Source organism: Amphiura filiformis, chromosome 17, assembly GCF_039555335.1.
Source record: "Amphiura filiformis chromosome 17, Afil_fr2py, whole genome shotgun sequence".
Taxonomy (NCBI): domain Eukaryota; kingdom Metazoa; phylum Echinodermata; class Ophiuroidea; order Amphilepidida; family Amphiuridae; genus Amphiura; species Amphiura filiformis.
This window is the reverse complement of record NC_092644.1, coordinates 55,217,551-55,233,912: the sequence shown is the minus strand read 5'-3', so window position 1 is coordinate 55,233,912 and position 16,362 is coordinate 55,217,551. Positions and strand designations below refer to the sequence as shown.

Below are 16,362 nucleotides of genomic sequence, written 5' to 3'. Positions count from 1 at the left end.
AGTACTTGAATGATGCATTAGTCATGAATGTGCAACTAAGACTTTTTGCACAATTGTACTATCACATTACTGAATTTCAGCTTTTTTGATTTTTTATGTTTAACTTAACTTAAAATTCACAAAACAGAAAAAAAAAAAGTACAGTATACGTATGTGTACAGTTTACACACTGAATAACAAGAATAGGCATAAGTAATACAATTAATCTGACTATTTAAAAGCATTCCCCATAATTATAAAAAAATTATAAGGTTTACATATTTTGCATATCTAAAAGCCACAAAGAAATATTCCTTTGCCCAGGACCACTTTTTGAATGGTGTATACACTGCAAAAATATTATTTTTAATTACTCAACATTGAGCTCATAATAGCTCACAACTCAACAAATGAGTAAAAAATAAATTACTCAACATTGAGTAATTTTTTACTCATTTGTTGAGTTGTGACCTATATGAGCTAAATGTTGAGTAATTTCTTACTCAACTGTTGAGCTGTGATCTTTTTACTCAGTGTTGAGTAAAATATTTTTTTGCAGTGTAACTGACACAAAAATATTAATATTTTGAGTGCGAGTGCAAATTGACATTTACAGTTACTGTAAATTTGTTAGAAATTAAATGTACTCATATGATGTTATTTTGTGCAATATGTCATTCTATTAAAGTGTAGATGATGTTTATACGTGTACGTGCACAAACACATTGTGTAATAATTATATCAGATTAAACACAACTTTTAAAAGCATATAATGACAGGCAAGTACGTGATCATCTGTTTGTTTGTTGCATGCCATTACATTAAATGTCAGATTCCATATATGGAAAGTTGTGACAGCATGTAAGGAATTCCAATCGACAGTTTTTCCAAACGTCTTGGTCATATGAATATTCCTTTCAAATGAATGACAGGCTAAGGCTATACATATACAGTACAGCAATGCAAATTTGGTTTATTTTCTTTATTTTTCCATTTGAAAAGATAATGCCTTCAAAAAATCGAAAAAGAAAAGAACAAAGAAGAGAGAAGAGACAGGAGGAGAAGAGGCAGAAAGAGTTGGACAAGAAAAGACAGGAGTCTCCAACTACTAGCCTTTGTGCTACCCATCATACTAGCCTTTGTGCTTCCAATAACCCTAGCCTTCGTGCTACCCATAATACTAGCCTTTGTGCTACCAATGACTCTAGCCATAATGCTACCAATGACCCTAGCCTTTGTGCTACCAATGACTCTAGCCTTTGTGCTACCAATGACTCTAGCCATAATGCTAACAATGACCCTAGCCTTTGTGCTACCAATGACTCTAGCCTTTGTGCTACCAATGACTCTAGCCTTTGTGCTACCAATGACTCTAGCCTTTGTGCTACCAATGACTCTAGCCTTTGTGCTACCAATGACTCTAGCCTTTGTGCTACCAATGACTCTAGTCTTTGTGCTACCAATGACTCTAGCCATGATGCTACCCACGACTCTAGCCTTTGTGCTACCAATGAATCTAGCCTTTGTGCTACCAATGACTGTAGCCTTTGTGCTACCAATGAATCTAGCCTTTGTGCTGCCCATGACCCTAGCCTTTGTGCTGCCCATGAATCTAGCCTTTGTGCTACTCATGACTGTAGCCTTTGTGCTACCCATGGCTCTAGCCTTTGTGCTACCCATACTTCCAGCCTTTGTGCTACCCATACTAATAGCATTTGTGCTACTCATGACTCTAGCCTTCGTGCTACCCATACTTCTAGCCTTTGTGATGCCCATACTTCTAGCCCTAGTGCTACCCATGACTCTAGCCTTTGTGCTACCCATGACTCTAGCCTTCATGCTACCCATACTACTAGTCCTGATGCTACTCAATACTCCCAAAATACTAGCCAATGTGCTACTCAGAATGTTTGTCCAAATGTGACACAAAATAACGGTCAAGATACTACTCATATCACTCAAAATTGTAGTATACATTTATGTACTACTCAAAATTACAGTCAAACAAGTAACCAAGATGCTGCTCAAATAGAACAGCCTGGTTGCTCTTCATGGTCAAATGATACACATTTCCGCCAAGAAAAAGAACAAACCCGATTCCAAAAATGGTATGCAAATTTACCTGAGTCAACGAAACAAGACAAGCAGGCATCACAACGACAATACTATCAAGGCTATTATAGAAGCAATAAATCTGAGATTATAAAGAAAAGGAATGAATGCTACCAACAACCAAAAAAAAGAATGAAGAAGCTGCAACAAATGCGGTCCGAGTATCAAAAACCAGACACACACAAGAAGATTCTGCAGAAAAAGCAGTCTGACTACCAACAACCAAAAACAAGAATGAAAAAGCTGCAACAAATGCGGTCCAAGTATCAAAAACCAGAAACGCACAAGAAGATTCTGCAGAAAAAGCAGTCTGACTACCAACAACCAAAAACAAGAATGAAAAAGCTGCAACAAATGCGGTCCAAGTATCAAAAACCAGAAACACACACGAAGATTCTGCAGAAAAAGCAGTCTGACTACCAACAACCAAAAACAAGAATGAAAAAGCTGCAACAAATGCGGTCCAAGTATCAAAAACCAGAAACACACACGAAGATTCTGCAGAAAAAGCAGTCTGAATACCAAAATCCTGAGACAAGAGCACAAAAACTTGACAGTATGCGTCAGAATTATAAAAAACCAGCAAATAAATCCAAACAAATCACTAATGTAATGCAGAAGAGATCTGCTGCAAGAGCAAATATCCATCAAGTTATCAGAAATTTCAAACGCCAATGTATGACACAAAAACCCACTTATACTTGCATTATATGCAAACGCCTGTGGTTTAGAACTCAGGTTTTGCCTTTCAAGAAAACTAAATATCCCAGAGAAAGTCTGCTTCAAGCAATGCTACCCAATACTACATTTTCAGAATTGCCTGAAGATGCATGGATTTGTAAAACATGTAATGAGAACATCAAGAAAGGTATTCTGCCACGTTTAGCAGAAGCAAACAAGCTAGCACTGGCACCACAACCTCCAGAACTATCTCAATTAAATACACTGGAAAGACACTTAATATCTCCTGTGATTCCCTTCATGAAATTAATCCCTTTGATTAAGGGATGTCAGAAGGGGATCCATGGTCAAGTTGTATGTGTGAAAGCTGACATTGACAAAACAGCCAAATCACTTCCAAGACTTCCTAATGATGAATCTCTGATAAGAGTCAAATTGAAGCGCAAATTGGATTACAAAGGCCACCACTTGTATCAACATGTTACTCCTGCCAAAGTAAGATCAGCACTCAATATCCTTAAAGACATCAATCCTATCTTTGAGGAGATAGAAATTGATCATAATGATGAACTAGAAAGAACTAATGATCCAATAGTAGCAACTAATACAATCAATGAATTACTTCCAGACAATGAGGAAGACTCATCTCACTCAGAATCTGCATATAATGCTGATACAGAAGCTGAAACAGACACTGAAGACAGTAATGAAACTGTTCCAAATGATGATGTCACTAACACATCTGCACCACTTGACTCATTCTTGCAACCAGTTGATTTTGCTCTCTCTCTCTCTGTGTCAGGTGGCGCTGTGTAGCGCTGCTGTGGTCTTCACAAGAGTACGCCATCTCACTCGATCCGATGCCAAGTGTGTTGCACCTTGCATTCCCTGGTTAGAAACCAGCTTCACGTCATTAGTCCAAGATGTTGGTGGACGTCCTCTTCCTCGTTTGCCTTCCATGGCCCCTTGCAAAATCTGTTTTTCTACACCTCCATGTTTCCTGACAATATGGCCAAAGTACTTCAGCTTTCTCTCCATTATGCCGCTTCTGATGGTTAGACTTGTACCAATCTTGTCAAGGATCCAGGAATTTGTTCTCCTGTCTTTCCATGTCACTCGTAGAAGCCTCCTGTAACACCACATCTCAAAAGCATCTACTCTTTTCCTATCATTCTTGGTCATAGCCCAAGACTCGCATCCATAAGTGGCAATGGAAAACACAGTTGCACGAAGTAGGCGTACCTTGAGGTCAATGGATAGGCCTCTGCTTTTCCATATGCTTGACATGCCCTGCACAGTTGTCCTTGCAATAGCCAGTCTTCTCTTAATTTCAGTTGTGCTGTCACCACTGTTGTTAATCATTGAACCCAGATATTCAAATTGCTTCACCTCCTCAATCTGTTGTCCATCTATCACAAACTCATCACTTTTTCTCTCTGTCTACAACCATTATTTTTGTCTTCTTTGTGTTCAGGAGAAGGTGTTTTTCTTCACTGGCCTCTTTGATGCGCTTCAAAAGATCAATCAGCTCTACTCTGCTGCTACAAATAAGAGTGGTATCATCGGCGTACCTCAGGTTAGTAATTCTTGTACCGCCAAACTTCACTCCACCTTCAAACCCCTCCAAAGCTGTTCTCATTATGTCTTCAGAGTAGATGTTAAATAGGTTTGGTGATAGCACACAGCCCTGTCGTAAGCCTCTTCCAATCTTGAACCAATCTGTGTCTCCACTACTTGTTCTGACTGCCGATTCTTGGTCTTCATATAAGCAGCTGATCAGATCCACAAGATGACTTGGAAAACCCATCTTTTTCATAGTTTCCCACATCTGAGGGTGGCTAACACAGTCAAAAGCTTTACTGTAATCTATGAAGCACATGTAAAGAGGAAGTCTATGCTCTCTGCATTTCTCAATCACATTCCTGATATTGACAATTTGGTCCCTAGTACCCCTTCCTTCACGAAATCCTGCCTGCTCATCAGATATTTCCTGCTCCATTTTGTTCTTCATTCTCTTGATGATGATCTTCAGAAGCACTTTACTTGCATGACAAATCAGGCTGATGGTCCGGTGATTGGCACACTCTTTCAAATTTCCCTTCTTTGGCAGTGGAATAAATACTGCCCTGCACCAGTCTCTCGGCCATTTCTTCTTTTTCCAGATGATACCACATAGACGCCACATTAGGTCTATCCTTCTTTCCCAGTTGCCTTCCACAACTCAGAAGCTACATTATCAATGCCAGGTGACTTAGCATTTTCATTTGTTCCATGGCAAGCTCAACTTCAGATCTCAATGGTGGAGGTTCTTCCTCACTCGTTTCACACTGTACATACACCTTGTCATCTTGTGCCTCAAACAGCTGGGAACTATACTGAACCCATCGCCTTTTGATGTCTACACTTTCGGTAAGAGTGTTACCTTTCTCATCATTTATAACATCCATCCTGGGGTCCACTTCTTGGTAAGTTCTTTGGCAATACCAAAAGCTATTTTTGAGTCACCCTTACATCTTTCCATTTCCACACACTTCCTTTCGATGTAGTTTCTTTTGTCCTCCTTAACACTTTTGGAGACCTCTTTGTTTAAGCGTGCCCATTCTTCCTTTCCTCCATCTGCCTTTGCTCTCTTCCTGTCATCAGCTAGGTTTAAGGTCTGCTGAGAGATCCACGGCTGTTTCCGTTTCATCTTTCTAGGGATGTACTTCTTTGCTGTGCTCTGGACTGCTTCTTTCATGTCTTCCCACAATTCATTTGGGGTCTGCTCCTCTTCATTAACTTTCAGTAACTCATCAAACCTTTTCTTCACATCTACTGAATATTGAGTGGGAATGTTGTCAACATCATACCTGGTAGGTGGTGCATTGTCTCTCTTAGCTCTCAGTTTTAGTTTTACTTTGGCTACAAGTAGCTGATGGTCACTACCACAGTCAGCGCCTGGTCGTGTCCTGACATTTTGGAGTGATGTTCTCCACCTCTTCCTGACCATGATGTAATCGATCTGGTTTCTTGTTCTATCTCCTGGGCTCATCCAAGTCCACAGTCTCCGTGGATGATGCTGAAATAACGTGTTCCCAATGACTAGGTTATTAGCTTCACAAAATTCCTCCAGTCTGTCTCCACGTTCATTTCTGATCCCAAGTCCATATTGGCCTATACACCCAGTTTTCTCCTTCATTTTGCCAATCTTAGCATTCCAATCCCCCAGTACGATGAGTAAGTCTCTTCTAGGTATACTATCCATAACTCCTTGTACCATCTCATAGAAGTCTGTCATCTCACTCTCTGATGCATCTGATGTTGGTGCATACACTTGTATGATAGATATATTTAAAGGATGTCCTTGCAGTCTTACAGTCATCACTCTTTCATTTATTGGATTATATCCCAAAACACACTTGGCTGTGGTTCTTTCTATTTTGCTCAATACATTGCAGATCACACTGATGACTCAATACTGTGTCTTGCGCCTGCAGAAGGCAATAGACCTCTTGGAGTACTGAATATGGAAGCTGAATCGTTTCCCGTACAATTTCCAAATGGACAAAACACTTACAATGAAGAAAGAAAGCCAAAAGTTTCACCTTGTAGATACTTCAATGCAAGGCTGTTTTCTAGCGATAACCGCTTTGCAAGTGATCCACAATATATATTCTTTGCTCAATATGCAACAGAACTGAATCAGATAATGTCTAAAATCTCTATAGCAATGAGACAAGGACACACAAAGACTACCAATGGCAGAGATATCACACCACCTATGCTGACAAACCCAGCACAAGTGAAGCAATTATTACACAGAGATGACGGCTATCGATATATGGCTCAAATAAGGGGCACCCCAGCTTACTGGGAGAGAACCCTCAAAGATCTATTTGCAATGATACGCCAAATTGGAATACCAACTTGGTTTGTCACTTTCAGTGCTGCCGATCGAAGGTGGTGTGAAATTGACAATGCCATCCGTGAATTACACGGCAAACCACCAATGACATCTGAAGAACACAAAAATATGACCTGGGATGAACACTGCGAAAACATAATGAAAGATCCTGTATGTGCTACCAGGATGTTTCAGCAAAGAGTCCTAAACCTGATCACACAAGTAATCCAATCTGAAGCTAAACCAATTGGCAAAGTAGTAGATTATTTCTACCGTACTGAATTCCAACAGAGAGGCTGGCCTCACATCCACATGCTGGCATGGGTGGAGGATGCTCCCAAATTAGACCAAGATAATGATAAAAAACTGGTAGAATTCATCGACGAATACGTCGCATGTAATTTACCTCCTGAAAGTGATCCAGAGCTTCATGAAATTGTAACCAGTGTACAAACTCACAGCAAAAATCACACTAAATCATGCAGGAAAACTGGCAAAATATGCCGATTTAACTTTCCCAAGCCACCAACTGAACGGACATTGATTTGCAGACCAAATCTTCCTGATGAATCCCAAAGTTCTGTAGAAACAACCAAAGAAAAACTCAAGGAAGTCTGGAATGTTCTTTCAGACCCTGAAACTGAATTTAACAGCACTACTCAACTCCTCAATGCAGCAAATATCTCGCAGAAAGAACTGGAAGAATCTCTTGAGTTACTTTCTAAATCAACAACTGTGTACCTAAAACGAAAGCCTAATGATGTCTGGATTAACAACTATAACCCACATCTATTACGTGCATGGAATGGCAATATGGATATCCAATATGTTTTGGATGCTTACAGTTGCACAATGTACATTGTGTCTTATATTAGCAAAGCAGAACGTGAAATGGGCGATCTGCTCAAAAATGCATCAAAAGAAGCTAGAGAAGGAAACAGTGAGGCAATCACTGAACTTCAAAAGCTCGGAAGTGTGTACTTGACACATCGAGAAGTACCAGTCATGGAATGCATCTACAGAGTCTGTAGTATGCCTCTGAAAAAATCCACAAGAAAAGTCATATTTATCCAAACAGATCCAAATGGACAAAGAATCTCACTGCCACTGGAAAGTCTGAAAATATGTCTGAAAATGACCAAGTATGGATGCCAAATATGCTTGACAAATACTACGCAAGACCTCAAACATCCAAATTCAGTGATGTTTGCTTGGCAACATTTGCTTCCAGATATCATATGCAATCAAAGAAACATGATGATAATGACAGCACAAACGAATATGAACTACAGGATGATCTAGGTGTTCTTAAGGAACGCAAACAGAGACCTGCCATTATTCGCTATCCAAAGGTACAATTGAAAAAGGACCCAGAGAGGTACTATATGAATATCATAAGACTATACTTGCCACACCGTGATATCAGGCTCAAGCCTGCTCAATTTGAGACCTATCAGTCATATTATATGACTGGTAGCGTAGATACAAAGAATGGCAGAAAATCTGTCCGTGAAATTGTCACTGAAAACATGGCACAATATGAAACTGCAAATGAGCAACTCGATGAAGCCTGGCAAGCCATGCAAGAAGCAGGAAACTTGCAAGATGCATGGGCTGCTTTGGCACCACAAGCAGAACAACAACGTCTTGATGATCTCCAAAACAAGAATCGCCTAGATTCTGATGATGAGTTTGATCAAATAGAAATTCCAGAATTGCAGCCAAACATAGCACATGCTTCAAATCAAGCCACATACCCAATGTCTGTGGAGACCTGTATTCCAGGGCTCACAAATGATCAAATCACAGCCATGCTTAGAACTCTCAATGACAAACAGCAGCAATTGTTCAAACATGTACACCAGTGGTGTATCAAGAAAGCAAACGGCGAAAATCCAGAACCTTTTCGTATATTCCTCTCCGGAGGAGCAGGTACTGGCAAATCACACGTCATCAAATGTATAAGATATCATGCTCAAAAGCTTTTTGCACCACTCACTGAATCACCTGATGATACAACAGTGCTAGTTGTCGCACACATGGGCACTGCTGCCTTCAACATAGAAGGACAAACAATATGTTCAACCTTCAATTACAGTACACAAGCTCCAAATAACTACAGACCTCTGTGCGAAGACACACTAAACACACTAAGATCTAAACTTCAACACGTTCAAATTCTCATCATAGATGAGATCTCAATGGTCAGTAAGAAACAACTCAGGTACATACATCCATGGTAGACTACAGCAAATAAAACGTGCCTCAAATAGCTCATACTTTGGGAATGTATCTGTACTAGCAGTTGGGGATTTTTATCAAATTCCTCCTGTGAAAGCAGGCAATCCTTTATGTGTGCCAGATAAGAACCCTCTACAAGAGCTTTGGAATACAAACTTCCAACATTGGGAACTCACAGAAATTATGCGTCAGCGTGATGACCTCACGTTTGCGCAGCTTCTAAATCGCCTCCGTGTACACAAACGAGATGATCCAATAGATCAGACAGATCATGAAATTCTGAAATCTCGCATTATTAATGCAGATGCCAATGTCAAACCACCATCAGAAGCCTTGCACTTGTATGCATACAATGTAGATGTGGACAAGCACAATTTATCCATGCTAGAATCTTTGCCAAATGCAGCAATAACAGTCACGGCTCTAGATATTGTACAAGCAGCTGGTCAAAGTTACCGCAAGAAAGAACCATACAAATCGGAAGATACCAGTTTGGTGCCTGAATTACAACTTGCTGTTGGAGCTAAAGTCATGCTCACTGCCAATTTGAATGTGTCTGATGGTCTCTGTAATGGAGTCACTGGCACTATCAAAGCCATTCAACCAAATGATGCAAACAATCAACCTACTGCTGTATATGTCCACTTTCACCATGTGAAGGTTGGATCAAATGCAAGACAAAAGAACCCTCTGCCACCACCACACAATGAATGTGTTGCCATAAAGCCACATAAGGTTACATTTGTACCATACGGTTCAAATTCTACTGTAATTCGCCAACAATATCCTCTCAAACTTGCCTGGGCCATAACAATACACAAGGTCCAAGGTCAAACTACTGAACAAGCAGTCATTTCACTCAAAAATGCAAGAGCAGCTATGGGTTATGTGGCACTTAGCCGTGTTACTAGTCTCAGTGGGCTCTTCCTCGAAGACTATAATCCACAAAAAATCTTTTGTGATGAAACAATTGCACAGCATATAGCTACAATGTCTGCATGTGATATGTCTCAATCAAACCCACTACTTCACATAGACCAGAAGAAGCACTTCATAATTGCTCATCACAATATTCAAAGCCTGTCGAAGCATTATGAAGACCTCCAAAGCAACTTTGAATTCCACAAAGCGGACATAATCTGTCTTTCAGAAACTTGGCTCAATACAAGTCACAATCTGGTGAACTATCACCTCCCGAATTATCACCTTGTTGCCATTGCAAAACCACATGATTTAGCAAGAGGCCGAGGTGTTGCTATGTATGTCAGAAGCTCTATTACGTACTACCAAATACCACTCGAAGTCAATGAATGTGATGTCTTAGCAGTAAGAACCGCTGGTTCTCCATCAATACTTGCTATAACAGTGTACAAGCCGATCAATACAAATGCTGCTGCATTCAGTGAAGTTATTGCCAACATATGCACACAAATTGCAATTCTAGATGTTGACTATACTGTCATCCTAGGAGACTTCAATCATGATCTCAAACAGAATGCTCCAATTCGACCACTTCAGCAATATAACCAACTGATCAATATGCCTACCACAGCCAAAGGCACTCTACTAGACCATATCTATATTAAGCCAACTCCACAGCACTACAAAGCATATGTATTATCCTCATATTATAGCTATCATGAACCTACTGCTGTTGCCATAAAAATTTAGAGAGAAGTTATAAAATATCCATCTTCTACAAAAAATAAAAGAAAAAGTGCTGTTACTCCAAGACAACCCAAGAAAATTGAAGCATTTAGCTTTCTAAAATTGACTGATTTTAAGATCTCGTACATATTTCTAAACTTATCATTGCTCCAAGACAACCCAAGAAGATTGAAGCATTTAGCTTTCTAAAATTGACTGATTTTAAGATCTCACACATATTTCTAAACGTATCATTGCTCCAAGACAACCCAAGAAAATTGAAGCATTTTAGCTTTCTAAAATTGACTGATTTTACGATCTCACACATATTTCTAAACGTATCATTGCTCCAAGACAACCCAAGAAAATTGAAGCATTTAGCTTTCTAAAATTGACTGATTTTACGATCTCACACATATTTCTAAACGTATCATTGCTCCAAGACAACCCAAGAAAATTGAAGCATTTAGCTTTCTAAAATTGACTGATTTTAAGATCTCGTACATATTTCTAAACTTATCATTGCTCCAAGACAACCCAAGAAAAGTGAAGCATTTTAGCTTTCTAAAATTGACTGATTTTAAGATCTCACACATATTTCTAAACTTATCATTGCTCCAAGACAACCCAAGAAAATTGAAGCATTTTAGCTTTCTAAAATTGACTGATTTTACGATCTCACACATATTTCTAAACGTATCATTGCTCCAAGACAACCCAAGAAAATTGAAGCATTTTAGCTTTCTAAAATTGACTGATTTTAAGATCTCACACAAATTTCTAAACTTATCATTGCTCCAAGACAACCCACGAAATTTGAAGCATTTTAGCTTTATAAAATTTACTGATTTTAAGGTCTCACACATATTTCTAAACTTATCATTGCTCCAAGACAACCCAAGAAAATTGAAGCATTTTAGCTTTATAAAATTGACTGATTTTAAGATCTCACACATATTTCTAAACTTATCATTGCATGTAACAGCATCATATCTACTCATGAATGTAAATGTGCTGTTTCTCCAAGATAACCCATCAAAAATTTTAAAAACGTTTTAGCTTTCTACTCATGACATGACATGGCATTTGCATGTAAATGAACGACCATCCTGTTGTACCTTCTCACTGGTAAAAATGTTGAACCTAATGACATGTTGAACTGGTAACAAGCACACCAAGATGGCAAGCAGAGGTATGTGTGAATGGTATTTCTTTCAATAATATATAACCAATGATAACAGCAAAATGTATATGGCTCCGCTACAAAAACATGTTGTTTCCTCTTTGAACAATTATAGATTCATTTTTTTGCAGTCCTGACATTTAGTGATTTCATATTGCTTGTAAATAAAATGTATTCATGAAATATATCTTTTGAACATTTTTTTGTTTATAAATATATTTTTCTGGATTTCTCAAATAACAAAACCAAATGCAGTAAAACTACTCCCAAAAAGGAAATAATGCGCAGCCTGAAAACACACAAACTCAGGACATAATTTAAACCAACACATTTCAAAATTCATGTAGCAACTTATTTTTTTTTTTGCATTCAAAATACTACAAAATTGCGTAGCATTTGCCTAAAATATGCACCATTTTGGTATATAATGCCAGCTTATGCCCTAATCAAACTTAATTTAGCCAAGTCAGACTTAACTTTTGCAAACAAAACAAAAAACACCTCGGTGCTCACAATAGGTACCAATATTATGGTACTTTTATTTCACTACACACACGTCTAATGACAGAAAAGTAGTTACTAATGCTCCGAAATAAGGAAATTTAGGAGCATTTTATGCTTTCCTATTTATAATACTTTGATTAAATAAAAACATGTTTCTATGATGTACAGCTAAAAATTGGTCTATACAAATGTATGTCAGAACTTGCATTTTGAATAATTAACCTTTTAATCTCAATACCATTGCAATTCGTAACCATTTTAATATTGATTGCAATTTGAGCAATTAGCGGCCTTTTAAAATTCAATCTTTCTTTACCATTGCGATTCGTAACCATTTATTTATTCATATAGATCTTCATTGGATAAAGTTTGAATTTGTGTATTGGAACAAGAACCCTGCGAAGTAACACCACTACAAATCTGCAATGTGACGTTAGCACAAAGTTGACTCTGATACCACTCCTAACAAGACTACAGGTTAGTAAACCAGGTTAAATAAGTTGCCTAATTGAAGCCCTAAGCTGCAGAAATTCCCAAGTCGTATTTTTGGCAAAATGGAGTTGTTAGCAGTTTTAATGTTGCAGGATCAGAAAATATAATGTAAACTTTTTTTAAAAACCAAATTCAAAAATTTTACATACTTTTTAGGGGGGTAACTTCAACTTTGGTATCATCACTGATCCAAGCTGCAGAAATGCTTTTAGAAGTCCATCAGTGTTTTTAATCATTTTACCTAACTGCCTATTCATTTCAATTAAAAAACAGACTTGTAATGAATATCAATGTATAATTTATATTTAACATATAATATTCAAACTGGTTTTAAATTACAAAATAAGCTGTTCTTTAGCTATCTACAGTATTTGATGACTGGTGAGAATTGGGAGTTCGATTTAGAGGTACTTAAATCAAAGAATAATTCATATAAACTAACAAACAAAATGTTTACAACTGTGACTAAATTATCCATGATGGTGACAAGTAAATATCGAGTTATCAGTAACGAAAGTGCAATAACCTTGAGACAATTTTTAATTACTTAAAATTATTGCTCATTCACAGCATCCCAATGTGTCACATGTCTCCACTTTGAGCATGAGAAATAAAAAAAAAATGAGAGAGCGAACCAACCTACACCATCAAGATTCTGCAAAACCACGTCAAGGGATCCCTTAAGAAGATCCAGATGGAGACTCCACAACTCTTCAGCCAGTTTGTCTACACCCTCCACAAACGTAACAACAAGTCCACCCATGAGCTGTATGTATGAAAGAGCCATCACATACCCATTGTACTACGAGAGTTGCCAGAATAATGAGCCCAAGGTTAACCTGATCAAGTAAGTTTAAAAGTCAACTTTACAGTTCAAAGGTCAAACTGTTAAGATAATCGCATCTAAAACTCTAAATCTAAAGCCATCAGTTGAAAGGTGAACTAATAAGATAGAAGCTTGTTACAATAATCTCATCAAGAGCAATCAAATGCCCATTGTACAATGAGAGTGGCCAGAATAATGAACATGATAAAGTTGAGGATGTCAAGAAATTAGTAACTATATTTTCAGTGGTATATGCAAAGACAAAGTTCCAAAACCCCAATAGGTATGTACAATCATAGACTGATCTGTGCATGTCTTGGGTACTAATAACTCATTCTTTACAAAGTGAAATCAAATTTTGATCAATGTTTGTGAAATATAGGTTTTTAAACCATGTCATTAGGAGGTCTCACCATTAGGCATATACCATTAGGCATATACTGTCAGCTTGATAGGTTTACACTTGAACATTGAGTTGTTTAAAACAATTTACTTAAATAGAAACAAAATATAGAGAATTAAATTTTACTCTCTATTCCACTATGAAGTCTATGGTACTTTAGTCCATAGGAAATACTTTAGAAGTAAATGTACCACAAGTGCAAAATTGCATACGCATTATACTCCTGATACTTATATTCCTGATACAGGACCTTCGTTACGATACCCTTGTCCAGTGCGGCACCTAGTAATGCTTCCGTACCATCAACACTGTCATCATCAGTGGTAAGGTCATCAAGCCAGTCGTCGACTTTGTCATTTACACCATGGTCATGCGTGACTACATGTATCCAATTGTGACACTGCTTCAAAAGAGTCTACGTATTGCCTTCTATATCTGCACCCAGTCAACTTTCTTACCACTTAACATCATGATCAACAACTACTGGAACAAAAATGAGGAATTATTCAGGATGCAGCACAGAGTAAGGAAGTATAAGTGAAAATCATTTATTTCTAATACAGGTATAATTGTACCAGCAGACATATGCTGTTAGAAGTCAGAAGTCACCTCTGCTAGTGCCTTGACAATATGAAGTGTATAATACAAAGTGTGTATAAGCATGTTTGTATCGTTCATTAGCATTACAGGTTCACATTAAGGTATAATAGAACATTCATTTTTTTAATGAGCCCTGATAGAGCCAAAAACAAAAATGTTTCATTTTCATGGGAGAAAATTTCGTCAGTACCTTAGAGGCGCTTGCAAATAGCAAGAGTTTTCCTGAAGTTCTTCATGATTTTTATTTCCTACCCTCTAAGAATGTAGTACATCATGATATACAAAATTTTTAAATTTCAAAAACTTATTAATATCGATATATGGTCGAATCCAACCAAAAGTGTCCACGGGCCAAAAATAAAAGTCCGAAATAAAAATGTCTCCACAATTTTTTCCTTTTGCCCATTGATTGATGACATATTGGCCTTATAGGAACCAAAAGTGCCATTACTAATCTTGAAAAATAAATCCAGGACGTGTGATAGTAAATGTGATATCAAAACCCAATGTTACCTACGAATACCACTAGGATGCTTTCACTATCGCAATACTAATCAACCTAAAACAAATGGAATATTCCCATTAACGCTTTTTTCGTGTAATGTAGACCACAGGGTGTCAGGAAAATGCTAACTCAACCAGAAAATATTTGTTTTATTTTTATAACGCGATCAATATGATCTTAGTCAATTTATGCTAGTTTATTTTTGAAAATGAAGTTTAGGTCAGTTTCTGTATTTTATTTATCAAATGAGTATGAATCGATTTACACATTGTATAAGAACGAGTATGATATATGTTTTTAAGAATATTAGGAATTATACGCATACACCTAACGCTTTATACAATGAAAAGGTGAAGAAACCTGGGTATTCGTAGGTAACATGAGCGATTTAACAATATCTATATTGAGTTTATAGGTTTAAATTTTGCTATTATGGTAATGAATTAATAAAATGGTAGTTTTTAGATCCCTTTCAGATGGTACGTCCAAATGAATAAATGCTATTACCTTAGATCAAAATTTGTTGATGCTTTTAGCAAGATTTTGACCACTTCATTTTGATATACAAGTAGTTAATCAGCAGGTTTACATAATAAATAATTGTTGAATGAATCCGTATATGGGTAATAATAGTGTCCTGGGGTACCGCTTAAAGTTTTTGACAATTAATTTCCATTGGTAGGGACACTTCATTACACATGTCATGTATTATGATGTATTCGTAAGTAACATTTCAGTATTTGTAGGTAAGAATTAGACTTTTGGTGGATATCACAATCAAAACTTCATTTTATAAAGCACTTTGAATGTATTATTTTCTTTATGTGCGTTTATTGATACTTTAGACCCTATCATGTATTAATGATGTCGGTTCACAACGGTTGAAAGAGGATTGAAGTAAGAAACAAAGGCACTAAAGTGACTTTAATTTGCTTAATTGCACACAAATCGCTTAAAACCGTTATTGCAGACTTGTGAAGTCCATCTTGGAGTCAGTTACGTCTTGTGGCCTTTCGTTTGAGGGCAACTACAATTAGCTTTATACCAGGGTCCATCAATGTGTTGTCTAGATCATGAGACAATGAGAACAGTCGTTTTTCCATGGTATTCGTAGGTAACCTTAGCGAAAACGTCAAAAGTTACCTTCGAATAAATCAATTTGGACACAAATTACTAAGAAACCAGAAGGTCGGTAAACATTTAAAATGAAGCACACGTGACAGTTGACAAATCCAAGTATTTATCCCCTTCTAATCTTCTTTGAATCTGATTTTTCTTTCAAATGAGCAGACCGTCGTCTATTTCA

At 37.4% G+C, this 16,362-nt stretch overlaps 1 protein-coding gene and 1 long non-coding RNA gene across 2 annotated transcripts; both read left to right on the top strand.

The window, feature by feature from the left end:
- Window positions 1-2,223: 2,223 nt before the first annotated feature.
- On the top strand, window positions 2,224-8,898 carry LOC140137305 (uncharacterized). Its single transcript, XM_072158947.1, has 3 exons — window positions 2,224-3,475; window positions 6,210-7,797; window positions 7,887-8,898. Exons 1-3 carry the CDS (start codon window positions 2,224-2,226, stop codon window positions 8,896-8,898), a joined length of 3,852 nt encoding a protein of 1,283 aa, XP_072015048.1.
- A 3,688-nt stretch (window positions 8,899-12,586) lies between these two features.
- LOC140138012 (uncharacterized) lies at window positions 12,587-14,867 on the top strand. The gene is made up of 3 exons (XR_011856936.1): window positions 12,587-12,707; window positions 13,293-13,569; window positions 14,199-14,867. It is a non-coding gene; the product is annotated as an uncharacterized lncRNA (long non-coding RNA).
- Window positions 14,868-16,362: the final 1,495 nt, after the last annotated feature.

Excerpts from the sequence above, each read along its gene's own strand:
- LOC140137305 (XM_072158947.1), top strand. The coding sequence starts at position 2,224 with ATGAAGAAGCTGCAACAAATGCGGTCCGAGTATCAAAAACCAGACACA. Across the intron at positions 3,476-6,209 it reads TGAAACAGACACTGAAGACA|ATCACACTGATGACTCAATA; the intron begins GTAATGAAACTG and ends AATACATTGCAG. Across the intron at positions 7,798-7,886 it reads ATATGTCTGAAAATGACCAA|ATATCATATGCAATCAAAGA; the intron begins GTATGGATGCCA and ends ATTTGCTTCCAG.